Source organism: Leopardus geoffroyi, chromosome E1 (genome assembly GCF_018350155.1).
Source record: "Leopardus geoffroyi isolate Oge1 chromosome E1, O.geoffroyi_Oge1_pat1.0, whole genome shotgun sequence".
NCBI lineage: Eukaryota > Metazoa > Chordata > Mammalia > Carnivora > Felidae > Leopardus > Leopardus geoffroyi.
Genome location: NC_059330.1, coordinates 18,979,862 through 19,005,763, shown reverse-complemented (window position 1 = coordinate 19,005,763; position 25,902 = coordinate 18,979,862). Strand labels below are relative to the sequence as shown.

Here is a 25,902-nt window from a genome sequence, read left to right as displayed (position 1 = left end):
CTGGCTCACAGATGTGGAAACATCTATATGGCTGTACCATTTCCCACACTTTTGAGCCATTCTGAGTACAGTTGTAAACTAAGATCAAATTATACATCCTTGAAAACTCGCTGCTAACATTCTGCTCATACCACACTGTGAAATCAGAAGGAAGAGTGAAAACTAAGATAAGGGAAAACTGGGAATGCTATTAGACGTTTTGTCCCCAGCAAGACTACCACGGCCAAAAGCAGTTGCCTGCAGGATTTTCCTCTGGCTCCGATCATTTTCCCAGCATGCTTCACATTTTTAGATGTATCTATTACTATTCTGCTTATTGATGCACATGTTGATGTGTATAAATTATGCTTGTCTAGCTAAATCCGGAGCAAATTCCACATTCTCCGTCTAGAATCCCAGATTCAACTCCACAAATCCCATGATTTGAAACTCCTTACCTAGCACCCAAGCACCGAATAAACTTGGATGAATTCTGAGGCTTAGCCTGGAGTAATAGTTGAGAGGTCCAAAAAGCAAAAACAAACAAGCAAATGAGCAACTCTCCTATTGCTTCAACAATGCAGGCTTTCCAAACTGCTATTAACTTTTTTTTTTTTTTTTTTTTTGGTCACGACCATTACAGAGTCAAAAAACTATGGTAATCTTTTTCATCTCTGACATTTAACCACACTAGGGAACAATAAAATATTTGGCATTTTGATGTTGGTTTTTTGTTTTTTTCCTTTCCTGGTGGTGGTGGTGGTAAGCTTCAAACCCCTGTTGTACAATTTATCAGTTCTTGTTTTTTTTTTTTTTTTTAAGTTTATTTATTTATTTTGAGAGAGACAGCAGGCACGTGAGAGCTGGAAGTTGGGGAGGGAGGCAGAGAGAGAGGGAGAGAGAGAACCCCAGATTCTGAGCTGTCAATGCAGAGCCTGCCGCAGGTCTCAAACCCATGAACCATGAGATCGCGACCTGAGCTGAAATCAAGAGTTGGAAGCTTAACCAAGTAGGCCACCCAGGGGCCCCTGTTTTTTGGGGTTTTTTTTTTGTTTTTAACTCTTAGTCATGTTTGGTTGTTGCTCTAAGTAAATACTGCTTCCTTTTAGTTGTAGGAAGGGGATACTTCGACTCTCACCAAGATACAGGTTCTGAAATAAGATCCTGTAGGAATCCTCCCCAATTTAAAGCTGATTTAAGAAGTTTGTCTGTAACTTTGGAGACCAGTGTAGACACATAGCTGCAGCCATTTGAATTACTCTAACCTGGGATGAGTACGTATTCTCTAAAAACAGTCCACAATTGTGAACTGGACATATTCATGACATCGAGGGAAATACACCTACAATGTCCATATGAGTAATGAAAAGTTAATTACGGAAGAAGCCCACCTTTCCATGCTATTAAATAGTATGTATTCTGGGGGAGGAAGGGGAAAAGTCCACTCCAAATGAAGTTATGTTTACCTACAATGATGTGGTACAAAGTTGTGTGTGTGTGTGTGTGTGTGTGTGTGTGTGTATCAATATATTATTCTCTTTGAACAAAAGAACATAAAAATTATTGCTCCCCATCTTTTATACTCATGTACCCCATCAGCATAAGCAAATACCGTAGAAAAATCACACCCTTAAGAGGTATAATTACATTGGGGGCACCTGGGACGCTCAGTGGGTTGAGCATCTGACTTCAGCTCAGGTCATGATCTCACAGTTCAACGGGTTCTGTGTTGACAGCTCAGAACCTGGAGCCTGCTTTGGATTCTGTATCTCCCTCTCTCTCTCTGCCCTTCTCTCTCTCTCAAAAAGAAATAAACATTAAAAAAATAAACATTAAAAAAATTTTCTAAAATAATTTTTTTCTTTTGTCCTACTCTAAATACTCAACAACGAGGCCCCCCCCCCCCCACACCTGGCACAGGGTAAGCCGTCCATAAGTAGGTTAACCGAAAAGAAAAGTGGTGGTGGGGGGTGCTTTCTTTTACCTGCTATTCAACATTTCACTGTTGGAAGAATTGTCACGCAAAGAAAAAGTAGTCTTGCCTTTTGTTGTCATTTGACATTTCTCAAAAGAGTTTGACTAAGGCAGCTCCTCTCCCATCAGTATCTGCCACATATTTGAAATTCCCAGGCTTAGATGTCCTCCGTCGGAACAAGGTTGAGAGAGTCCAGAGAAGGGCCCAGTACAACGCGATTGTGTCATTTGTGATCGGGAACCAACGTGGCTCTGGCAGACCGACACTTTCATCAGCCCTGCTGTGTGAATAGCTAGCAGCCTCCAGAAGGCCCAGACCTCGGGGTGAGCTGACAGGGCGGGGTCTGTCACCGCTGAGGCCGGGACCGTGCCGACCACCCGCCCGGCGAAGCCGCGGGGGTGCCTGACCCGCTAACACAAAGGCAGCGCAGGGAGGCCCCGGGGCGGGGTGGGACCTCGGCCCGGGCAAACACCCGCTGCCCACGTCGGGACGATGGCCCCCGTAAGGCCGGGGCGCAGCGATGATGTTCATTCTCGTCTTTTTTTTTTTTTTTTTTTTTTTTCATCAAGCACGTGGGGACTGGGGAGGTGGCCGAAGCGGGTTAAAACCTTAAACGTCTTTTTTGTTCTTTTCGGTTCAGTCAGTGTAAATTCCACTTTTTTTTTTTTTTTTTTTAAATAGGGTCCACACCCGACGTGGGGCTTGAACTCACAGCCCTGACATCGGCCCTGAGATCCAGTCACATGGTCTGAGCCAGCCAGGCCCCAATTCCATGCCGTCTTTAAGCGGCGGGCTAACATGTATTATAAACTTCTCCGCTTGCCTTTTCCAAGGTACTTCAACTTAGATACACAGACAATGCTCCGGTCCCGGGGCTGGGGGTGGGGATGGAACGAGACCCAGCCGGACGCACAATTCCTCCTCAGCAATCCAGCCTCGCCTAGGCTGGGGATGCAGCCCCTGCTCCGCCTCAGCCTCTCCCCTCTTCCTGTCCTGGCTGGTGGCTCCTCACAGAAACAGGGCGGGGCGCCGAGACCAGGCCGTCACGTCCCGAGCGTCGGGGGGCGGGACCTCGGGTGGCGACGTCACGAGACCCCGCCCGCGCCGCCCTGCTATCTCCCGCGCCGCCCGCCATTTTGTCTCCAGTGTCTGGTTTGCAGTTGGCGGCGTCGGAGGAAGTGTCTTGGTCCGTAGACTTGAGGCAGGGAGCGGGGTCTATTGTCTGTGTTTGACTCCGTAGTTTGGTCCGAAGCCTTCCGGAGCTTTCCCGGGGCAGTCGGCAGAGGCTGCCGCCACCGCCCCCGCCCCTCCCCTCCGTCCCCCGGTCCGGGAGGGACCGATCCCGCGTCACGCCCCTCAACGTTCGCGGATCCCTTCTCTGTCGTTGCGTCCGCATCGCGCCCCCGGAATCAGACGGTGCCCCATAGATGGCCAGCTTTCCCCCGAGGGTCAACGAGAAAGAGATCGGTGAGGAATGGGACGGGGGGGGGGGGTGAGGGGTGCTGGTGAGCTCGCGGGGGTTGTGGAGAGGCAGGGAGTCCCTAGAGGAGGAACAGTCTCGGAGTCTGAGGGAAGTCGGGTGAGCCGGGGCCAAGCCCTGGAGCGAAGAGGAAGGAAGCGGCCCCGCTGGTGGGTGTCGCCGAGGGGTAAATGGGGTCAGCGTTGATGGCTCGGCGGGAGGCAGTGGGCAGAACTTAGGATCCAGGGAAACCTGGGCGCTGAGAGCCCTAGTGACCGTGTGGCCGGGGGCGGCACCCACCCCTGGGGACCCAGTTTCCTCTAAGGAGGTCTCCGCACTGCCATCAACCTGTCTCTAGGCTGGACGACTGGGGCGTTGAGTGGATAGGATAGGCGAGTGCTGGGCGAGTCTCGGGGACTCGAAATTTACGACGGGAAAAGTAAACTTGTGTGTTCTGAGCTGTAAAGGAAGGGGAGGGGTCCTCATGTGTATCAACCACTCTTAAAGGAGAAATGCGACCGAAGAGGTGCTATCAGCCTGGAAAAAGCAGTGTTTAAAAAAAAAAAAAAAAAAAAAAAAAAAAAAGGCCTGGCGTTAAGAAAGGCGGCGGGTTCAGGGGAGGAGACTCAATTATCTTTCCTACGCTGAGGAGCAGGGAGGAGCTGAATGGTTGGGTGGAGTGAGCGAGGAAAAGCTGTTGGATGAAAGAGCAGCCTGCAAAGGCTGTCTCAAAACGGGGCTGGAGACCAGCCCTGCCGCACTGAAGTCTGCGCAGTAGACCCTGAAGGTTGTGTGGCGGCTCGGTTCAGAGCACCTCACGTTTAAATTCTCTCTTGGGGTAAAATGACTGGAACAACTAACGGGGGGAGTTGGTGCTGTGCATTGACTGATATGCCTAGTAAACACTGAACGTACCAGGTCACGTTATACGCCTTAAATATGTCCAGTTTTTATTAAAAAAAAAAAAAAAACCGAACTGAACTTACAGTGTTAATGAAGTGAAAATTGGTGGGGCGCCTGGCTGGCTCAGTGGGTGGAGCATGTGACTTGATCTTGGGGTCATGAGTTGGAGCCCCCATGTTGGGTCTGTAGATTACTCAAAAAAAAAAATAAGTAAAAAAAATTATAAAAAATAAAGTAGATGAAAATTGGAGATGGCTACTTAGCAGAGAGCCTTTGCATTTCTCCGTTCTTCGGCTAAATGGATGCCTTAAAATAGATGGAGGAGGTATTTCTAGAGAAAGGGAGAAGCTGAAATAGCCAAAAGGCCCCTCTGTCCTGTGTGTGGGTTGAATTTTTACATCTAGAGACTGCTATCTTAGAATTCTGGACTTTTGTTCTCTTAGAGATAAGGTCGAATGGCAGGTTAGGAGGGGACTTTAACTCTGGTTTTAATAACTATTTTAGATATACAGAGGAAACAAAATCCATGCCCCATTTTTATTTTAACTGTGCTTTACGTCTATTAAGTAGGTCCTGAAGTGGAACAGAGAACTCAGAAGTTCTTATTCTTAGTCCAGTGGACTGCACCCCCCCCCCCCATAATATCACAGATTTATCTTTCATTTATCTGTGTTTTACTTGATCTTGATGAACCATATTGAAAACTTTCCAGTCCTCTCCTAAGGGATGGATAGAGCTTCTGAGCATACGTGCATAAGGTAGAAGAACCATCCACTAAGCAGCCTTTTCACTTAAAATTTTTGCATATTTAGTTAGGTCCCAGTGTTATTTCCTGGATATAATATGATATTACTAGCTAAGTGCCAAATATCTAAAAGAACTTTGGCCTTTTCTTAAGCTTTTTTTAAAAACCCAGTTTTTGTTTCTTTGTTTCTTTCTTTTGAAGTACCGTTTGGATACAGAGTTAAACACTCCTATCTCTATGTAGCTCTGTATCCATCAGTAAGGACTTAACTTTTCCCCTTTTTTCTTGGGTATTAATTATAGCTCTTTGGTTTCTCAAGTACTGAAAGAAGAGGCAAGATTCCTTGAGTGATTAAAGAAGTGCGATGTGACAGGGAGCGAGTGCCTGGAGCTGCTGCCCTCTTTCACAAGGCACTACCACAGATCCTCCCTTTCTGGTTTTGAAATTGCAGGGAGGAATGTGAAGAAGGAGCTAAATCTGGTTTGCTTGGTTCAGCAGTGACTCAGTGTGTTACTACTACTGTACAGATAATGTAGTCTTGTATTTTATGGCTGAGTTCCCAGGACCGGCAGCTTTTCCCTTATATAAAGTCATTAAATCATGGATTTCTTAGGATACTAACATTAAGCAGATGCAGATAATAAAGATTTAACCTAAAAACATTTTTTAAAGCACTTCATTACAACCTTGTGCTACTTGATAATATTTAAACCAGTGCTTGAATCATTTGATGCAAAGATCATGTAATATGCCTGTTAACAAGCAAGGAAACACCAAGGTAATTATTCATATAATACTCGTGACATTATGGCAGCTATTTATTTGGCAGTTTTAAAATAGTGACCCCGGGGCGCCTGGGTAGCTCAGTCGGTTGAGCATCTCATTCTAGATTTCGGCTCAGGTCATGATCTCAGGATTGGTGGGATCGAATCCCCGCATTGGGCTTCTCCAGACAGTGCACAGCCTGCTTGGGATACTCATTCTCCCCCTCTCTGTCTCTTGCTTGCGCGCATGCACATATTCACAAGCTCTCTAAATAAATAAACTTAAAAAAAAAATAGTGACCCCATTTCTTGAATTTCTGAATATTTAAGAATAAATTCACTTATTATTTCATGGTCTTTGTAATTTGAACCGGTTTTTTAGTTGTTAATTTCCAGCCTTGTATATACAAGAGGAGTTTTGTGATTGTCAGCAAGGTAAAAGAAAAATAGAGTGATCTTAAAATATAGACAAAAAGAAATGAGTCTTTTGTGGGAAAGTAAGTCTTGCTTATGCTTGCCAAAGGAGTGGTGAGGTATAGTCTAATTAACCAGATGTTTCTGAAGTTGAATGCAAGGGCCAGTCCTCTATTGTTTGAGTTAACACGAGTATACTCATCGAATTTAGCCAAGGACTTTCTCTTTACGATAATGTTTGGATTTTTTGGTTGAATTTTTTTTTCCCCAGTTGAATTTTAAAACTTGTTTCTTGGGGCACTTGTGTGGCTTAGCCGGTCATGATCTCGCAGTTCACACGTTCTGGCCCCATATTGGGTTCTGTGCTGACAGCTCAGAGCCTGGAGCCTGCTTTGGATTCTGTGTCTCCTCTCTCTCTGCCCCTCCCCTGCTTGCACTCTGTCTCTCTCTCAAAAATAGAGAAAAAAATTTTTTAAATAAAAAAAGTAGGGCGCCTGGGTGGCGCAGTCGGTTAAGCGTCCGACTTCGGCCAGGTCACGATCTCGCGGTCCGTGAGTTCGAGCCCCGCGTCGGGCTCTGGGCTGATGGCTCAGAGCCTGGAGCCTGTTTCCGATTCTGTGTCTCCCTCTCTCTCTGCCCCTCCCCCATTCATGCTCTGTCTCTCTCTGTCCCAAAAATAAATAAACGTTGAAAAAAAAAATTAAAAAAATAAAATAAAAAAAGTAAATAAAATTTTCTTCCCTTATTTGTGAACTTTCATTTTTCCTCCTAAAATTTATGGATTTTTTTAAAGATAGGTAGGATTAAACAGAAACCTAAGTTATAAAAAAGGATTTAGGCAGCAGTTGCAAATTAAGGGGCCAGGCACAATGAACTACTGTGGTGAGATGTCCAAGTATGACTGTGGGCTTGGAGGAATATAAGCAGCAGCAAGCCCTTTCAAAAATCACTTGTATGTTTCAAAAAAAAAAAAAAAAAGAAGAAGAAGAAGAAAGAAAAGAAAAGAGAAAAGAAAAATCATTGTGCAGGCATATGAGGGTCACTGGTTTGTGGATTTTGTATTAAGAAAGTCATATAACTGCCTGTGAAATTAATGTCACCTTATGCTGTATTGATACAATCGAGGCAGGGGTAGTTGGGGGTTCTGCTGCTTTGATTCAACCACACCTAAAGTATAGTGTTTAGTTCTGGGTGCCACTTTTATGAGGACCATAACTAACTGCAGTTTATCCAGAAAAGTGATGAAGGTGAAGGTGGGAAATGGACTTGAAACCATGTAATCTAAGGAATGATTGAAAGGCCTGTGGGGTTTAGCCTGGTGAAAAGATTTAGTTGCTGATGTCATGGCTGTCTTCAATATATGACTATCATGTGAGAGGATTAAACTTACTCTCTTAGGTCACAGTCAGGACTGAGTGGATGAGTAGCAAAGAGGAAGGTTTTTGAGTTATTAAAAGGGAAATTTTTGGTAATGTCGGCTGCACAAAAATAGAATAAGCCTTTTTAGGCATTCACATTTATGAATATCTTAGAAAATTTGGTCTCAGTTTTCTTTTACTTTTTAAACCATAGTTCGTGGGTAAATGTATCAAAGACTTGGGCAAGGAAACACTGAAATCAGTGAGAATGGTAACTTCTACATATGCTTTCATATTCGTTCAATAAATATTTACTGGTCACCTGTCATATACCAGGTGCTCCACTGGCTATTGGCAGAGCACGCATTGAGACGTGAAGTGACACCTGAATGAATACATTTGAGGGAGTTGTATGTGTAAGTCTGCTCTAGCAATAAGTAGAAGTAGGGTTTTTTTTGTTTTGTTTTGCATTCTAAGTGTATTTATTTTGAGGGGAAGAGAGAAAATCCCAAGCAGGCTCTGTGCTATTGCTCCATCCCACAAACTGTGAGATCATGACCTGAGCTGAAATCAAGAGTTAGACACTCACCTTACTGGGCCGCCCAGGCACCCCTTTATAAGGATATATGTAGTTTAGTTGCTGGGAAGTTTAAACCAAAAACATAAAAATACATGGTGTTGACCAGACAACCAATCACAAAATAGGGAAACAAAACTGGTAATAATTTATACCTAAAAAGGGAGAGTAGCAAAATTTGAAATCAAGACCAATCCAAGAGAGCATTGGTGATACACTGATAAAGATTCTTTTCCTCAAATTGAGGAAATTCTGGCCAAATTTGCGTGCACACATGAACAGGAAGAGCTTGTTGATCATGCTTCTTGTTAAATGCAGAACAAAAATTCTCTGTGTACTCTGGTAATATGCCAGTTTTTGTTACGAATGCTAAATTGAAGTACTCTTAACTAAAAATATATGAAATTTGGGGCTCCTGGGTGGCGCAGTCGGTTAAGCGTCCGACTTCAGTCAGGTCACGATCTCGCGGTCTGTGAGTTCGAGCCCCGCGTCAGGCTCTGGGCTGATGGCTCAGAGCCTGGAGCCTATTTCCGATTCTGTGTCTCCCTCTCTCTCTGCCCCTCCCCTGTTCATGCTCTGTCTCTCTCTGTCCCAAAAATAAAAAAAAATAAACGTTGAAAAAAAAAATATGAAATTTGTCCTTGAAAACCAAAAGAATTATTTCCAATTTGGGGTCAGTTTGTGACCACTAGTAATATGCTTGAGGACCACTATTTGAGAATCACAAATGTAATGCATTTTCTTTCTTTCTTCCTTTTCTTTCTTTCTTTCTTTCTTTCTTTCTTTCTTTCTTTCTTTCTTTCTTTCTTTCTTTCTTTCTTTTTTTCGGGCAAGCACCAGTTGGGGAGGAGGGAGAGAGAGGGGCACAGAATCTAAAGCAGGCTCCAGGCTCTGAGCTTTCCTCGCAGAGCCCAATGTGAGGCCCAAACTGATGAACTGTGAGATCATCACATGAGCTGAAGTCATACGTCCAACCGACTGAGCCACCCAGGCGCCCCACGAATGTAAAGCATTTTAAAGCACTAGTTGGGAGGTTATACTAAACCTTTAAGTCCCTTCTAGTTCTGGAGGTTTTTTGTGTGATTTTTGTGATGTGGTCCTGAAAAAAAAGAATATTCACATTTAAATAGACCATTTAATAGAGCTTTCCTTTGAGTAATGATGTAATACTGTATTTTATAGTGGTTTGTGATTTTTAAAGCTACAAACTTTTGGGTAAGTTTGTTTAGTCTGTTGCATTTTATTTTTATTTGTTATTTTAGAGAGGAGCATGCCCAATAGCAGTGGAGAGGGACAGAGGGAGACAGAGACAGAGAACAGAATTCTAAGCAGGCTCCATGCTCAGTGTAGAGCCCAATGTGGGGCTCAATCCCACGACCTGAGCCGAAATCAAGAGTCAGATGCTCAACCAACTGAGCCACCCAGGCACCCCTAGTCTGTTGTATTTTAAATGTTAGCAATTTGCTGAAAACCTAAGGCAATGCAAAAGTCAGGACTTAGTAATTGTTAGCTCCGATATATTACATTATTATCACTTAACCAGTTTTTTTATTGAAGCTTTCTAAAAAAGCTTTTGGGTGAGGAGATGTTGGAAAATCATTTTATCAAAACTTGAAGGTAGTTGTTATCATTAACGGGTCTTCACACCAAGGGTCTCCCTTCAGATGGTAGAAAGCAGAGCTCCTTATACCTTGTCTGCATAGAAGCTCAACGGAGTGGAGAGTCTCAAATTAATATGGAGGCAGTCTCCATTGTTGGTTATATGTGACATCCTATATATATGTTTTTTTCTTTTAGTGAGATCACGTACTATAGGTGAACTTTTAGCTCCAGCGGCTCCTTTTGACAAGAAATGTGGTCGTGAAAATTGGACTGTTGCTTTTGCTCCAGATGGTTCATACTTTGCTTGGTCACAAGGACATCGTACAGTAAAGCTTGTTCCGTGGTCCCAGTGCCTTAAGAACTTGTAAGACTCTTTCCTTTTTTGTATTTTGTATCTCTTGGTAGGATTTACTATTTTCTGTGTGTGGAGTAATAAAAAGATATTGATAACGTAAGTTTTTCCTTGGTAGACTATTATAAATGTGTCTTAATCATAAGCTGAATATATGTATTGGGAAATTTGTAGGAAGAATTATCTGACCTTATACAGTGTAGAATATGTGTATTAAAAAGCAGAATCATGGTTCCTTAGTAGTGTATACCTTGTGTTGTGCTAGGGCAGGTGACCTTTGCTATGTGACACTTTTCGGATTTCACAACATTTTATTAGATAACAGTGGTACATGTAATTGATCATGTAATTACTTCTTACGTACTTAAAATTCCTCTGCTTGGATTTATTTGAGTTTCAGTATTTTTGTTAAAAGTTTTTCTAAGATGTATCATATACTAAATTTAATCTCTCCCTGCTTTTTGTGTCTACTTGACCTTCATAGTTACATTCATTCGTGTCATAGTTACATATTGCTTTAGGTCTAGAAAGTATGGGAAACTACTGATTATTATGGGTTATTTTTAAGGTAATTTTCTGGTGTCAGTTTTATAATTATCAGGTTTTTGTTTTGTGTTTTGCTTGTTTATACTCGTTTTAGGTTAGCTAAAGGAGTCCTAATAGACATAGTGGTTTTGAGGAAAATTTTGAAACAAATAAATTATAAATTGATTATTGTTGAATTTAGTCTTTTTTAGCAACTGAGAATTTCTTTTGATCTGATTTTATTTGGTCACACCCTTGTGACTAATAGCAGCTTTCCCCCTTCTCATCTATAGGAATCTATTGTTATTCAGTGTCACTGTGACAAATAATGCTAAAGTTATTTTAGCAAACATTTATCATTATTTAGTATCTATAGAAGTTCAGAGTAAATAATAACTAGATTTCAGTCTGACCTTTTTTTCCCCTCAGTCTCTTGCATGGCACCAAGAATATCACCAATTCAAGCAGTTTGAGATTGTCAAGACAAAACAGTGATGGTGCTCAGAAAAATAAGCCTCGTGAACATATTATAGACTGCGGTGACATAGTCTGGAGTCTTGCTTTTGGATCTTCAGTTCCAGAAAAACAGAGTCGTTGTGTCAATATAGAATGGCATCGATTCAGATTTGGACAAGATCAGCTACTCCTTGCCACAGGATTAAACAATGGGCGTATCAAAATATGGGATGTATATACAGGTACAGAGCCATAGTTTTAAAAGCAAACCTGATTGTTTTATGATGCAGGGCATCTCTAGGCACTAGAAGATGTGATTTGAGGATTTTAACTTACTGAAAAGCAAGTATTGATGCTATGAGTGTGTCTTTATAATTGGCCTAAATATCATCTTCAGCTCGTGGTTTTAATTTAAGAAAATAGAGTTCTCACTACTTGATCACTCTTCAGAGAATATTACAGCAGAAAAGGTCATGTCTAAGGAACATTTAATTAATTATCATTTATAAACTAGTAATTTAGTTTATGACTCAAATAGCAGGGTGTTTTCTTATATGCTTTTTCAGTGATAGCTTGGAGGCGTTCAAGGCAAATCTGGTTTCAACAATCATTGTCTAACCTTTGGAAGGTTTTAGTGACATTTTATCTGAAGTTTAACTAGATAGGTTGAGAAGTTAAATTCTTTGGGCAATTAAAAGTGAATGTATTGTTAACTGACTAACACAGTTTCTGACTGATAGTATGTACTCAAAAATTTGAAGGTTTTTTAAAATGAGCATTAAAACAATATGGTAGAACACAGCAAGTGATACCAATATTGAGTGAGGATAATGAGTCAGTAAATTTGATTGGATTCTTGAAAAAAAAACTTAAGGAAAGCACATAGATTTTCATAGAAAACAAAACTCTTTCAAGTACATTTTTTCACTGATTATCTTTGAAAATTTAGATGGTTATTTGATAACATTTATCTTCTGGGGAGCTTGACATTCTGTTAGTAATCCAAAGCCAAGGAAAAGAAAAGGGAATTTTATATTTAAAATCATACTATACAAAGATTAAAAATGATAATTAAGCTTTCCTGATAGTAAATTAACTTGTTTACACTTCAGGAATTCCCTTTAAACTTCCCTAAAAAATTTAGGCTTTGCTTTCCTGGAAATAATCCATTTTAAAACAGTATAAAAATAGAGACTCTTTAAAGGTGATAGTAAAAGTGCTAATAAGTCACCTTACACTTGATAAACTAAGGAGGTGCCAAGGATTTCTACTTTAGATTTTTTTTTTTAACGGTGAAGAGTCCTATTTAAAAAAATAGAAGCTGATAAAATTACTAACATTGTCTTTTTCCCCTTTTCCATTGCATTTAGGAAAACTCCTCCTTAACTTGGTAGATCATACTGAAGTGGTCAGAGATTTAACTTTTGCTCCAGATGGGAGCTTGATCCTTGTATCAGCTTCAAGAGACAAAACTCTGAGAGTGTGGGACCTGAAAGATGATGGTATGTCTTTTTTCCAGCCTGTGAAACATAATGAGTTTCTTGAGAGGTGGTGATCATCTAGGGCATTCGACTTTCAAAGTGGCATATGATCGAAGTTTCCTTTTCTCTAATCATTTGGTCCCTTTCTCTGTGTAGATCAAGCAAAACCATAAATGTAATCCAGAATAGGAGCCAGCAGTTACTCTGAACAACATATTATTCAGAAACTAACCACACAGATCTGTATCAACGATTTGAGGACAAAATCTGGGTCAGTTTTAGGATTTTGTATGAACTGGCCTGTGTTGGTTTATTTCTTTCATCTTAGAGAAGGTTATTAACTTCCTTCATTTGCTTAGCAAAAATTTAAGTAGATTTTGAAGTTACAGACACATAATTTAGTAATCAAATCAAATATAGATTAAAATATGATTTATACACTGGAATCTGTAATACCTAAATGCTAATAAGCATAATAGTAAGTTGGATAGGTTAAGTAACAAATTATCAAAAGTAAAAGACTTGCTCTTCAATATAATAAAAGGTATGTTAGTGTTAACTACTCAAGTTTTTCTGAAACTTTGTCAGTTGCAGTGCTTACAGAGTTGGAGAGTTCTATCTTATTTGAGAGGACCAGAGATGAGCATTTCTTCCCCCCTTTTAGCTGCTAATGAAAGAGATTACAGTTTTGGCTAACACCTTATACTTAAATAATATGTTATAGGGGTCTACCAACCTCAAGCCGGAGGTCAAGGTCTTGCTCAGAGGTGTTGCAACTTAAATGTAGTAGGAGACAAAACCCTCAGGTTTGGAGACTCGTTCCGGCTGATGGGTAATAACCATTGCCTGATAAAAATCATATGCTAATGTTACCAAACCATGATGGACCTCCTCTGCATTTCATCATTTGCTGACTGCTCAGCTGTTGAGAGATGAAGAGATTTCTCAACAGTTGTAACAGTAATTAAATTTTTATTTTGTTTTGCATATTAAATACTACTTGCTTTCTCAATACATTTTCAGTGTGTGCATATGTTTTAAGAACATAGACTCAGTAAACTAACCGTAAGCTCAAGAGAGTAGGGACTTTGTCTTATTCACAGCTGTATCCTCAGTGGCTGACATACAGTAGGCATTCAGTAGGTATTTGTAAAATTAAGAGTTAAAATCTACATAGACATAGTTGTGTGCTTTAGGTATAATGCACAGGGGCTTTGGAGCGGAATGTAGTTATCAAAAAGGAAGAAGGATGAAAGGTATTTTGAAGGTGTTTCTCAAGTCTCAGCCTTAAAATGTTGCAGTTCTTTCATTTGTAGAATAAGGGGCTTAGACTAAAAGAATTCTATCTTCATAGATGAAGGGTCAGGAGACTTCTTCCTCAAGGGCCAGATGGTAAATATCTTGGGCTTGTGGACCATGCCATCTCTGCTGTAGTTCCGTCTGCTGTTGTAGTACAACATAAACAAATGGGCATGATTGTGTTCCAGTAGAACTTGACAAAGATAGGCAACTGGTGTAGTGTCCAACCCCTGTTACAGATAAATCACTGCCATTGTAGAAGCTTGCGATTCTGTGATTCTGCCATTTTTGAAATGCTACTCTTTGGAAGTGAACTCTGGGGTTAACACCAGTATTTCTTTTTGTTCAGGAAACATGATGAAAGTATTGAGGGGCCATCAGAACTGGGTGTATAGCTGTGCATTCTCTCCTGACTCGTCTATGCTGTGTTCAGTGGGAGCCAGTAAAGCAGTATGTATCAAAGTTCTTGGACATTCATTGTGAATTGGATTATAATGTGTGCATAATCACTTTAAATCTAAGTAACCTATTAAGTCTGCTCGGTGTCATGAATATCTTAAATGTTTTATTTCATGATGGGGAAAATTTGCATGAGGGAAATTAAATATAGTTACTGATTGTGGAGTGAGAAATTGGATTGTTTTTAGTTAGAGATAATATTCTTAAAGTAAGGGATATGTCAAATTTATTTTTTTCTAAGATCTAGGAAAGTTTATGTGATATAGAAGACATCTAGTCCAAATGTTAAGACATTCCCGCTAATTATTTTCTTCTCTGTTGTTCTATTTTTTTGTCCAGTTTGCCGTTTAAAAAGTTTTGAGTCCCAGCTGGTCCTGGACATTTAACTGAAAAAAAGTAACTTAAAAATCTAATAATAAAAATAGCACTCGTATATGTCTAGAGTGAATTATAGATGAATTGACATGTCTATCTTGCATAGCATACCTGTAGACAGATTAAGTATGAAGTGACTTGAGAGGGTTATGCTTATTGATGAACTCTCTTTTAGTTGCCTACCAGCTCTGACTTAGTATAGTGCAGGAGATCTTATTTAGCTTTAGATGTTTATGAAAATTGTTGAAGTCCAAATACATGTGATATTCACAATACACTGAGTTAATGGGGGGTGGGAGGCTGGTTATAAATGCATTTTATTTAGCCAAGAAGTATGTTAAAATGATAGTTGCAAATGTTGGAAGTTTAGAAAAAAAGTATTCAGTTCTTTAAAAATCATAAGAAGAACAAAGCTAGATAATTGACATTGCTATTTTAGGCTGTGTGTTTTCCATATGCTTCTTGCTTTCCCTGTCACAGGTGGTGGCAGCAATATTGGTGTGATTGAGGTTATGCTGGCACCACTCGCACACAGGCGCACAATGGTGTTAGCTGGGCAGAAAGAGTGGCATCTCTGGCTACCGGGCTGGGGGCGACCTTTACCGTAGGATGAAGTAACCTTGCATTCGGCTGCAAGGTGTACTGTACGTACACAGGTGCTGGTCGATGTCCACTTTCTGCTTTTCTTTCTTTCTTTTTTTCTTTTTTAAAGTAATTTCCCCCGCAGTGAAACCCACTGACTCCTCCAAGTAAATTGATCTTCCGGTCTCAAGGAATTGGGAGTCTGACATGTGAAACCAATTTAATGTAATGTCATTGGCGTTCAGATGGTTTCTCTGTGCTATTTTTTTGGAATTCTTTGCAATGTTAGAGATACCTTAAGTCTTTGATCCAACTTAAAATTCGTATTTATTTTTCTCTGGAAGTAATGTATTGTGTCTGTGCAGAAAAAAAAAGTAGCAAAAAGGATTGCTTTACTCCAAGAGGAGAGATTGTCTTATTAGGATCGTTCTAAACCTCCAAGCTCGCATTTAATGTAACTAGACTGAAGTAAACGTTCGAATCCTATTCAGAACTATTCTGCACAGTCTAAGTTCTGGTCTTATACAATTGAAAAGTATATGTAAACTTGTACTAAAGTAATTTAAATGTTTTATAGTTTAAATGTCTAATGATTGTGGTCGGTTTGGGAAAAATAAGATTGGCAAATCTTGATTCACAGACATGTTGTTAATTGTAATATTTTCATAAATTAGTTTTCTCATTTCATAATGTGGTTTAACATCCTTGTTGTTTGCCAAAGAAATTTCATTTGGCTGTGAAAATTCTCTTTGCTTGCAGTATCTGTTTCTCTTCCTAGGCTCACGTTGGTGACCCAAGCCTATTGTAAACAAGTGATTATCTCAAAGGGAGATGCCAATGGAGTAACAATTTGTTAACATTACATTTTCTGTCTGTATATTTTTTAAAAATTTGGTAGTTTCTGGAAAAAAAAAAAAGAAGGGGGTTTGTAGTACTTAACCCTATTTACTTCTGTATATTTTAGTTAATTAGTTTTTGGAATAAATGGATTTCAGTATAACTTTGTGGTTAAGGTTAAATTGCATTGCCTTTTTTACGTTTAGGCTTATTTTTAAATTAACATTTAACAGAAACATTTGAAATAGAATTTGCATGTCTACTTTAATTAACTTAAAGACTGATTTTAATCTGACTATGACACTGAGCATATTCTTTTAATTATTCATAATTTATAATGTTTAATTTAATGTAATGTTAATTAAGCGTAGCAGTTGTAGTTTAAGTTGTGCCATTTTGTCCTCTGTGTGTCTGAAGGAAGCTATAACATTTGCCTTTTTATTGCAGGTTTTCCTTTGGAATATGGATAAATATACCATGATACGGAAACTAGAAGGACATCACCATGATGTTGTAGCTTGTGACTTTTCTCCTGATGGAGCATTGCTGGCTACTGCATCTTATGATACTCGAGTGTATATCTGGGATCCACATACTGGAGACATTCTGATGGAATTTGGGTGGGTGCAGCATGCATCAATTGTAGTCTGTAATTCATCTCTGGCTGTCCGTATAGCTTTTAAGAAGTTACGTAAGGGGCGCCTGGGTGGCGCAGTCGGTTAAGCGTCCGACTTCAGCCAGGTCACGATCTCGCGGTCCGTGAGTTCGAGCCCCGCGTCGGGCTCTGGGCTGATGGCTCAGAGCCTGGAGCCTGTTTCCGATTCTGTGTCTCCCTCTCTCTCTGCCCCTCCCCCGTTCATGCTCTGTCTCTCTCTGTCCCAAAAATAAATAAACGTTGAAAAAAAAAAAAAAAAATTAATAAAAAAAATTAAAAAAAAAAATAAAAAAAAATAAAAAAAAAAAAAAAAGAAGTTACGTAAATGATTGGAATCACTAATATGTTGAACCTAAAATTGCATTTTGCCATAATTTTTAAGTTGCAGTATTATTTAAGTCCTTGAATAATGCAAAGCTGTAGATACAAATTCTAAAAATAAATTTGGCTGTCTTGATACAGATTGTGTTATTGTCATGTAACAGCATATGACTCTGTAGAAGTGGTAATTATATTTAGAGTTTCATGTCAGGGAAAATAGTTGAAACTGAAGTTGGAGTTAATCTTAGTGATTTAAACCGCATTGTAAAAAGGAGATTAGTAATTCTTTTAGGTTCCTTTCATTTAATAGGAATCTATCAGCTCTCCCCAGGCTCCTCAGTTGTGTTCGTTGAGGCCACTTTAAACATTCAAAGACAGATGTACTCTGTACCTGGATAGTTTAGCTTCTTGAAGTGACCCTCATTTCCACTGAATACATGTATTTGACCTCAGGCACCTGTTTCCCCCGCCTACTCCAATATTTGCTGGAGGAGCAAATGACCGATGGGTACGATCTGTGTCTTTTAGTCATGATGGACTGCATGTTGCAAGCCTTGCTGATGATAAGTAAGTGTGTGAATTACAATTTGACCTATTTATTATTGTCTTTTAAAGATTTCCTTTTATCTTTCTACTTAATGAAAACATTTTCAAAGCTTAAAAGAAAAAAAAAGCCTTTCTGCAGTGTGGGTTTTAATGTCTCTTTCTAAACAAGACTTGGGGAGATGTGTGTCTTAAAGAACATTGGCCTGAACTCAGGTCTTGATCTCTCAGTTGATGAGATCAAGCCCCACGTCAGGCTCTGTGCTGGCAGCATAGAGCCTGTTTGGGATTCTGTCTGTCTCTCTCTCTGTCTTTCTCCATCCCCACTTCTCCCTCCCTCCCTCTCTCTCTCTCTCTCAAAATAAATAAATAAAGCATTAAAAAAGAAAAAAAATATTGGCCTGAAGCGTATCCAGGTGCACTAAAGGTAATGCACGCCTTCCCTGTGCGCCTTGTTTGTTAACCAGTGTAAGCAAACTGGGGAAATTTTTAATGAGCCCACAGAGATTTTTTTTCAGTAATACCTTGTAAAGGTTGAAGCAGAAGGACGTTTTCAAAGTGGAATAAATGGTAAAAATGGTCATTTGTGTCCACTGCAGTTGAGGCTACAAGATGAGATGGCACACGAGCGAGATGCACTGCTGATTGGTACAAAGCAGAAACTAGATACAGCCATTCCGTTTTCTCATGCTTTTATCATGCAGTGTTCCAGGATGCAGCAGTAAGCAGTTTCAGAAATTCAGAAAGTGACTCATTATCATCTTTCCAGAACATTAGCAAATGTACAGGGAGAGTTTTTTGGGTTTTTTTTTTTGGCCAGCAGTCACTGTTTTTCTGTTTGTTCAGATTTTGAATGTCAGGTCTCTGCTGTTTGTAGACACACTCTACCTATGTGAAAAGGCTTTTTTTAATGCCTTGGAAAGAGAGTAAAACAGATCAGATATTAATTGAGTGTAAAGAGAAAGATTCCGGTTGTGACCATTTTAGATCTGAATACCTGGAAGGAGAGGTAGCCATGCATTATAGTCTCTTAAGTGTCAGTTGGTCCAAATTACCAATTGGTATAGGCTAGAAAATATTTGATAAAACAAGTTACAGTAATTGCTTGCTGCAGTGATGTGATATGTGCATGTTGTGTGTATTTTGTGACTTGGAACAGAGTGCCATTTTTATCTGAATTATAGAAGTTGCTTTTACTTTAAATTTCCTGTTACTCACTGTACAATTTATTTCCTTTCTAGAATGGTGAGGTTCTGGAGAATTGATGAAGATTATCCAGTTCAAGTTGCACCTTTGAGCAATGGTCTTTGCTGTGCCTTTTCTACTGATGGCAGTGTTTTAGCTGCTGGGTAAATAGAATTTTCTCTTCTCTTTAAGAGGCAATTTAAGGTGGCTTTTGGTCAAAGCAGCCAGTTTTATTGTCATTAAATCTTCCAGAAGGGCTCTTTGTACTACTGTTACTTTGTCATAGAGGAGATCGTTGGTTAGGTCTTCTTAATTAGGTTTTAACATGGGGGCACCTGGGTGGCTCAGTCTGTTAAGTGTCTGACTTCGGCTCAGGTCATGATCTCATGGTTCGTGAGTTCGAGCCTGCTTCAGGTTCCGTGTTTCCCTTTCTTCTGCCCCTACCCTGCTTGCATTCATTCTCTCTCTCTCTCTCTCTCTCTCTCTCTGTCTGTCTGTCAAAAATAAACAAAAACATCAAAATTTTTTTAAGTTAGGTTTTAATGTGTAGCTTATGACTCTCATACACAGCTTTGAATGATAGTTGTTGGAGTTATAGGATGTTTAAATACATGTACATGTGTGACTGAGCTAATGATTTCTTTTGTTTCTGTTTAGGACACATGATGGAAGTGTGTATTTTTGGGCCACTCCAAGGCAAGTCCCTAGCCTTCAACATTTATGTCGTATGTCAATCAGGAGAGTGATGCCCACCCAAGAAGTCCAGGAGCTGCCAGTTCCTTCCAAAGTGTTGGAGTTTCTCTCCTACCGCATTTAGAGGGCTCTGTCTTCCTGGCTAGGGACTGACCGAGCACACGTGACACAAACCTCAAGCTTGACTGACTTCAAGTATCTGTTTTTCAAGGTTTAGAAGATTTATTTAATTTGATACATTCTTGTAGTGCATTTTGGTCATTTGATCATATTAAAATATTATTTATAGACTATAGGAGAAGTATTTCCAAACATATCAAATGTAAATTTTTTTTTAAAGTTTAACTGTGAAAACATATACATACATGTATATATTTAGATATAAGCTGCTATGTGTTGAATGGACCCTTTGCTTTTTTAACTTTTAGTTCCAACATGTATATATTGCTTCAGTAGATCCACAATGTATATCTTAGCTGTAAAGTGGAAGGATTTTTTTTTTTTTTTTTTTTTAAATTCTGGGCCACTGAGTTAGATAGTAAATATTGGCTGAAGAAAGCTGAATTTCCTCATTAAAAAATGCAAATTTGGTTGGGGGGTGGAGGTCAGACCTCCGACCTACAAGTAAAACCCCTAGGGAAACGATTTTGTTTTCCTTAGGAACGTTATCCAAGAGGTAGAATTTGAATGTGACATAGCCAGGGTTATAACTAGGAAAACGATGTGTGTGTCCTGTCGTGGCCCCGCCCCCATAACTATTGTTGTGGGCCTTAACTTTGGAAAGCAGCTTGCTACTTTAACCCCGTGGTGTAAAGTATTATAAATTTTAGTCCATTTGAAAAATCCATCTACTGTATTATTGCTAAATATTTTGTTGTTTATACTAAGGGACAATTTTAAGACCGTGGTATTGCTTTTTTGTTTGTTTTTTGTTTTTTGTTTTTTTTTTTTACATGTATCATATGTTTCTGCAGGGGGTGATATTGGTGATTTGCCAAAGAGAAGCAATACAGTATATCTGCTTTTGCCTTCTGTTATTTATCGTACCTGCAGATATTAAGAATGTATGCATTATGTAAAATGCTTGATTATATATTTTTGAGTTTTTTAAATTAAAGACTTGTAAAAAAAACCACTCTCACAAATGTTTCTTCTGTGTGTGGGAAGGTTCAGTGCTTTTGTCTGTCTCCGTCATGAGACTGATGAGGCACCACAGCAAATGAAGCAAGGAGGCTGATGAATAAATAGTACACGTATCGTGGACGCAGCAGCTTTTATGTTGATGTGTTCTGGGAGAACTGCTGTGATTATTAATGCTTTCTTTAAAAGCACAGAAAAGCTTGGGGCGCCCAGCTGGCTCAGTCGGTGGAGCGGGAGACTCTTGATCTCTCAGGGCCATGAGTTCAAACCCTGCTTTGGGGGTAGAGAGTACATAACGTGCATATATACAATTTAAAAAATAATATAGAAAAGCTGTAGAACAAGGGAAAATAACTATTGAGCAAAAGAAAACTATAGTCTTTTAGGGGGAACCAACAGCCTCATAGTAAGTCTATCTCGTTAAAGTAGCCAAAGGAAAGTCTAGTGACGTGGGCCTTTTGAGGAGGTGAAATAAGCAAAACTTTTATTAGCCACGTGTGCTCTCGAAGACTTGTTTGCACCGAGAAATTATTTGAAAGTTCTTCCAGTTGGTTCTGTGAAGGGTGGAAGTTATAAATTTGAAAGCCAGTTGAAAATGTGCCCAAGTTGCTTCTTGAGAATCACCTATCTTACAAAAAGTAGCACAGAAGCATCTTATCTTTAAACCTGTTGTGATTTTTTACTTCAGAATGTATCTGCTTTATAATTGGAAAATGATAAGATACCATTACTTATTCTTCACAACGTTAAATGATTTGCTCTCCAACCAACGTATGTGATCAAGTAAAAATCGCATTTTTGGAAGATGCATTCTCTGAGAAGGCCGGATTGCTTACTACCTCTTCATGTGAAAATCACAGCGCCAGGGTGAATGGAAGATTGCGGAATATAAGTCAAGTAGAAACAGACTTAAATTTTCCATTTATCTGTGGAGACTGAGATAATAGGATGATACTGCTTCAGACTGAGTGACCCAAGGAAGGTAGGGAAGATGTGGTTGGGTCAGATTCTAGCGATGCTATTTTATCGGAATGATACTGCTTTCTCCCACTTGCCAGAAGCATGCCATTCGGAGAACTGGCAAGAGATCATTTATGTTCAGATGTGATTTCCTATCTTAGTGCCCACAGGGGTGCCTCATAGTTAGCAGCCATGCTATCTTTTCACAATTTCAAATGATTTAAAGCGACACTTGAAGACCTGTAACTTGATCTTAGGTCTGCAAATCTTGACTTTATGATGCTTGATGTCCTCTGCCTACTTGTGACAAAGTAAAGTTGGATTCAGCTGGTTTGTACTGCCCTCAGGGCAACAAGACAGCATTACGGCAGGAGCATGCTTCTGGGTTGAGGCAGTGGCCGATGGGTACAGAGGACTTGGCTCTCAGCCAGCCAGCACAGGGATGAGAAAGAGACTGAGAAGCCAAATATCGCCTCTCAAGCCAAAAACCGGAGAGTGAATCCAGCCATCAGATTCATCAAAATGAAGGTTTGCGGGTGATAAAATTCTGACCAGGTTCTGGCCTAACAATGCATTTTAACTATAGAATGTATAGATTATAATATACAAGTAATATCTACAATAGAGTTAAATATAGTTAATTGTCAGTTTCAAAATCGGGTAAAGCATCCATTTGGAGTATACTGGGTTTTTTTTTGTTTTGTTTTTAAATCCCCTTGGAAGAGCTGTCAGCAATAAAATGCAACCTGGAGAAATGGTCATCATAACTTTAGCTTCTGTTTATGATAAGATGTTTAGGAGAAGTGAAGATTTGTAGGCAATTTCATCCTGTGCTTGGCTCTGTAAAGCTTGCTTTTAGCCAAAAGCAAAAAGCTGGCTTGAGCAGGGTGTAAATTGATTTATTTGTATTACAGGTAGCTGGGTAGCTTTGTGTGGTTGTGATTTGGCATTTTTGTGGGTTTATAGTTGAGTTGGAGAAAAAGATTGAGGCTGGGATTGAGGAAAGAAGATCAATTTTAATTCCACTTTTACCAACTCTGGCATTATTCTCCCTATTAGAGCCTACAACTCTGATGACGCTTGTGGTTTCTCTTTTAGAGATGATCGAAAGCTAGGAACTTTCTTTACCTGTACTACCATGGGAAGTCGTTCTTCTGTTCTGAAAATAAACCCTAGACTTTGGCTAGGAAAACGTGTAATACAGTGATGACCAAGGACTGTCCTCTGAAGACAGGTGAAGCGGTGACTCCAGTAAATTGTTTTGTGTAGATCTTCCAATTGATTAATAATGGAATGTTCTGGGGCGCCTGGGTGGCGCAGTCAGTTAAGCGTCCGACTTCAGCCAGGTCACGATCTCGCGGTCCGGGAGTTCGAGCCCCGCGTCGGGCTCTGGGCTGATGGCTCAGAGCCTGGAGCCTGTTTCCGATTCTGTGTCTCCCTCTCTCTCTGCCCCTCCCCCGTTCATGCTCTGTCTCTCTCTGTCCCAAAAATAAATAAACGTTGAAAAAAAAAAATTTTAAAAAATAAATAAATAAATAAAAATAATGGAATGTTCTTACAGAAAAATAAGGATGAATATTAAAAGATACCTGAGAAAGATAATGCTATGAAATACAGCAAGGAGTGAGGCTACTATAAAATGGAAACCATAAAGACCTAAGTTTGCACTCAGCTTTGGGGCGCCTGGCTGGCTCAGTTCAGAAGAGCATGTGACTTTTGATCTCGAGGTCATGAGGTTGAGCCACACTGGGTGTAGAGATTACTTGAAAATATGTAGAATGTTACAAAAACAAACATGTTTGCACTCAGCTTAATTGACTCAAATGCAAAATGGGAAGTTCACCCAGTAAGTCATGTGATGCACTGGGTCTGTCTCATACCATCATTCAATCCTTTATTCTTGAAGAAAGCACGGTTAAAGCTTTCTATAGGACCAGCAGGAATACTTCCTAAATGCTTTTTTTTTTTTAAGTTTATTTATTTATTTTGAGAGAGACGGTGTGAGCAGGGGCAGAGATAGAGGGAGAATCCCAAGCAGGCTCCATGCTGCAAGTGCAGAGCCTGACATGGGCTCAATCCCACAAACCGTGAGATCATCACCTGAGCTGAAACCAAGAGTTGGACACTTAACCAACTGAGCCACCCAGGCCCCCCACTTCCTTCATGCTTCTTAAACAGATGGAAACTGCCAGAGCACACAGGTATCCATTTCCTTGTATTCCCCGACGTCTTAAAGCCCCTAAGACAATTTGGCAGAAATTCTAGGTTTCAGGCTTGAATGATACCAGTTGAGCTTAGAAGAGGAAGCAAACACCCCTGTGGGCCTGTGCTCCAAGCGCCCGCAGCCCCACATCAGGGTGTCTCTACCATCACCTGCTTTGGGACATGAGCCTGTTTCACTGGTTTTACTGAATTTCATGACATTCCAATTCTTGCAGATATTTGAGTCTCCGACCCTTACGTCGATGGCCTCTTTTTGGTGGTCACAGATATGCTGCCCCAGCACAAAGTGGTCTTGCCCCTTTCTCTTTCTCAAATCATCAGTCTTAATTTCTACACCACTTCCTTGGCCTATGCCCTGTTGCCTGTCACTGCTCCTTAGGTGTTGCCGCCTCATTAAGAAGGCAAATGCCTCCCTCTGAGGGGGTCCTGTAGCCTTGGGGCTCTGTCCCTGGCTGGCCTGTGGGTCACAGTGACAGCTCCTTGGAACCATGGAGAGATGAAAGACTAGCCCTTGGGTCGCAGGCATCGAAGTACCCCTGTGTTGGGGAATTTGGATGAGAGGCCCAGAGCCAACTGACCCAGCTTGTGCGACGTGGAGAGAGCACCTCCTTCAGAATGTCTGGGCCACGCTGCTCAGCACCTGGCAAAGACCCATCCTTCTAGGCTTGGCCCCATCTGGCCCATCAGGAGGGTGTTCATACAGCAGATTGGCCTGGTTTCTCACCCCAGGGCCTGTTGCCCGGAGGACTTTGCAGAAGTGTTGGCTGAGGCTGCAGTAGTCCCAAGGTTGATTGCAGACCCTGCCACTTAACAGCTTGTAACTTTTGGAGCTTCGAGATCTATCTATCTATATAAATGCTGTAATAATGCCTCCCCTACACAAGTAGTGTTTATTTTGTATCTATCTGTACAGTGTCAGGTACCCAGTAGGCATTCAGCATTTGTTACTACCATTCCTTGAGCATTGGCCAAGTGCTCAATGCTATTCCTGGTACTTTCCAGCAACTCAAGTATTATTACAGAGCTGTGGAGGTTCAGAGAGACTGACTTACTGGTCAAGGCCATACAACTAAGAAATGACATCCAGGATTTGAATTCTATTTCCTCTGTCTCCAGGGCCGTGGATGAGCACTCTTCTTTAGGCAAGGCATTCGGTCAACATAGACACCTATGCTAGTCCCTGCCTGTGCCTCCAAGCCCTGGGGTCAGCATGCTGTCAGGCCTAACTTTTCCCCAACACGCCCCGCTTTTCCCTGAATCACAGAAGACATGAACTTACAAGGAATGACTCCAAATTTCATTTGGAGATGGAAACCTACACAGACCAGGAAATGACTGCTGAGCTCTGCCCTTTGCGTGCTGCCTGGGGAAATTACACTGGACGTTGGTCAAGTTTTTTCTTCCGCGCCGCTCTCCTTAGGAACTTATCTCAAACCAATCACTTTTATTACCCACGTGAACAATCGAACGCACAGGCCGAAACAGGAAGCAGCAGAGCAGTCACTGGATATGACAAGGTCAGCTGACCCGACAGCCACTGGCTTGGGAGATAACACCAGGTCTGGTTACCAGGTGCCAAACCTAGAGGAAGCTTGAACCTCTTGCACCAGCTGAGCACCAGGGTTAGACTCAATTGCCTGGAGACCCAACAGGAACAGCCACAAGAGTGGCTCTGTGCCAGGTGGGAGACTTCTCCAGGTCAACCGATACAGATGCCATCAAAGGAGCAGGGGCAGTTCATAGGCAGGAAGGGGCCAAGTCAGAAATAAAGGACCAGAACATCCCTAACATACTCCTGGATTAAAAGCTAACACTCTTATCCCTCCACATTTGAACAACTCTGAAATTAGCATGTACTTTAGAATCAACACTGTCTTTCAATTTTTTTTAAGTGGTACACGCTCATGGTACAGATTATAAGCAGTGGCATCTATAATTAAGAGTTCAATGGGATGTTATTGATCACGTCAAGAGTAGAAGACATTAGGGGCGCCTGGGTGGCTCAGTCGGTTAAGCGTCCGACTTCAGCTCAGGTCATGA

At 40.6% G+C, this 25,902-nt stretch overlaps 1 protein-coding gene and 1 long non-coding RNA gene across 3 annotated transcripts in view; one reads left to right on the top strand and one right to left on the bottom strand.

Annotated features, from left to right (window-relative positions):
* The window catches only part of LOC123603290, a 41,184-nt gene extending 38,540 nt beyond the window's left edge, over positions 1 to 2,644 (bottom strand). Inside the window, exon 1 of the long non-coding RNA XR_006714817.1 lies at positions 1,964 to 2,644. This is a non-coding gene — a long non-coding RNA (uncharacterized LOC123603290). The remainder of the gene's footprint in view (positions 1 to 1,963) is intronic.
* On the top strand, positions 2,195 to 22,403 carry WSB1 (WD repeat and SOCS box containing 1). Of its 2 annotated transcripts, XM_045487998.1 has the most exons (10): positions 2,195 to 2,277; positions 2,636 to 3,421; positions 9,972 to 10,140; positions 11,083 to 11,351; positions 12,480 to 12,611; positions 14,239 to 14,339; positions 16,590 to 16,762; positions 17,572 to 17,685; positions 18,903 to 19,010; positions 19,504 to 22,403. In XM_045487998.1, the coding sequence occupies exons 2-10, from the start codon at positions 3,382 to 3,384 to the stop codon at positions 19,661 to 19,663; spliced, it is 1,266 nt and encodes a 421-aa protein (XP_045343954.1). In that variant the 5' UTR covers positions 2,195 to 2,277; positions 2,636 to 3,381; the 3' UTR covers positions 19,664 to 22,403. The 2 variants fall into 2 exon arrangements, with proteins under 2 accessions (XP_045343954.1, XP_045343955.1); XM_045487999.1 differs by lacking the exons at positions 16,590 to 16,762; positions 17,572 to 17,685; positions 18,903 to 19,010; positions 19,504 to 22,403 and adding an exon at positions 15,204 to 16,305.
* The last annotated feature ends 3,499 nt before the right edge of the window (positions 22,404 to 25,902 follow it).

What these genes read in the sequence shown, in the direction of transcription:
- WSB1 (XM_045487998.1), top strand. Translation starts at nt 3,382, where the DNA reads ATGGCCAGCTTTCCCCCGAGGGTCAACGAGAAAGAGATCG. An exon ending in TCCCAGTGCCTTAAGAACTT is followed by an intron (nt 10,141 to 11,082) that starts GTAAGACTCTTT and finishes TTTTCCCCTCAG; the next exon opens with TCTCTTGCATGGCACCAAGA. An exon ending in AATATGGGATGTATATACAG is followed by an intron (nt 11,352 to 12,479) that starts GTACAGAGCCAT and finishes CATTGCATTTAG; the next exon opens with GAAAACTCCTCCTTAACTTG.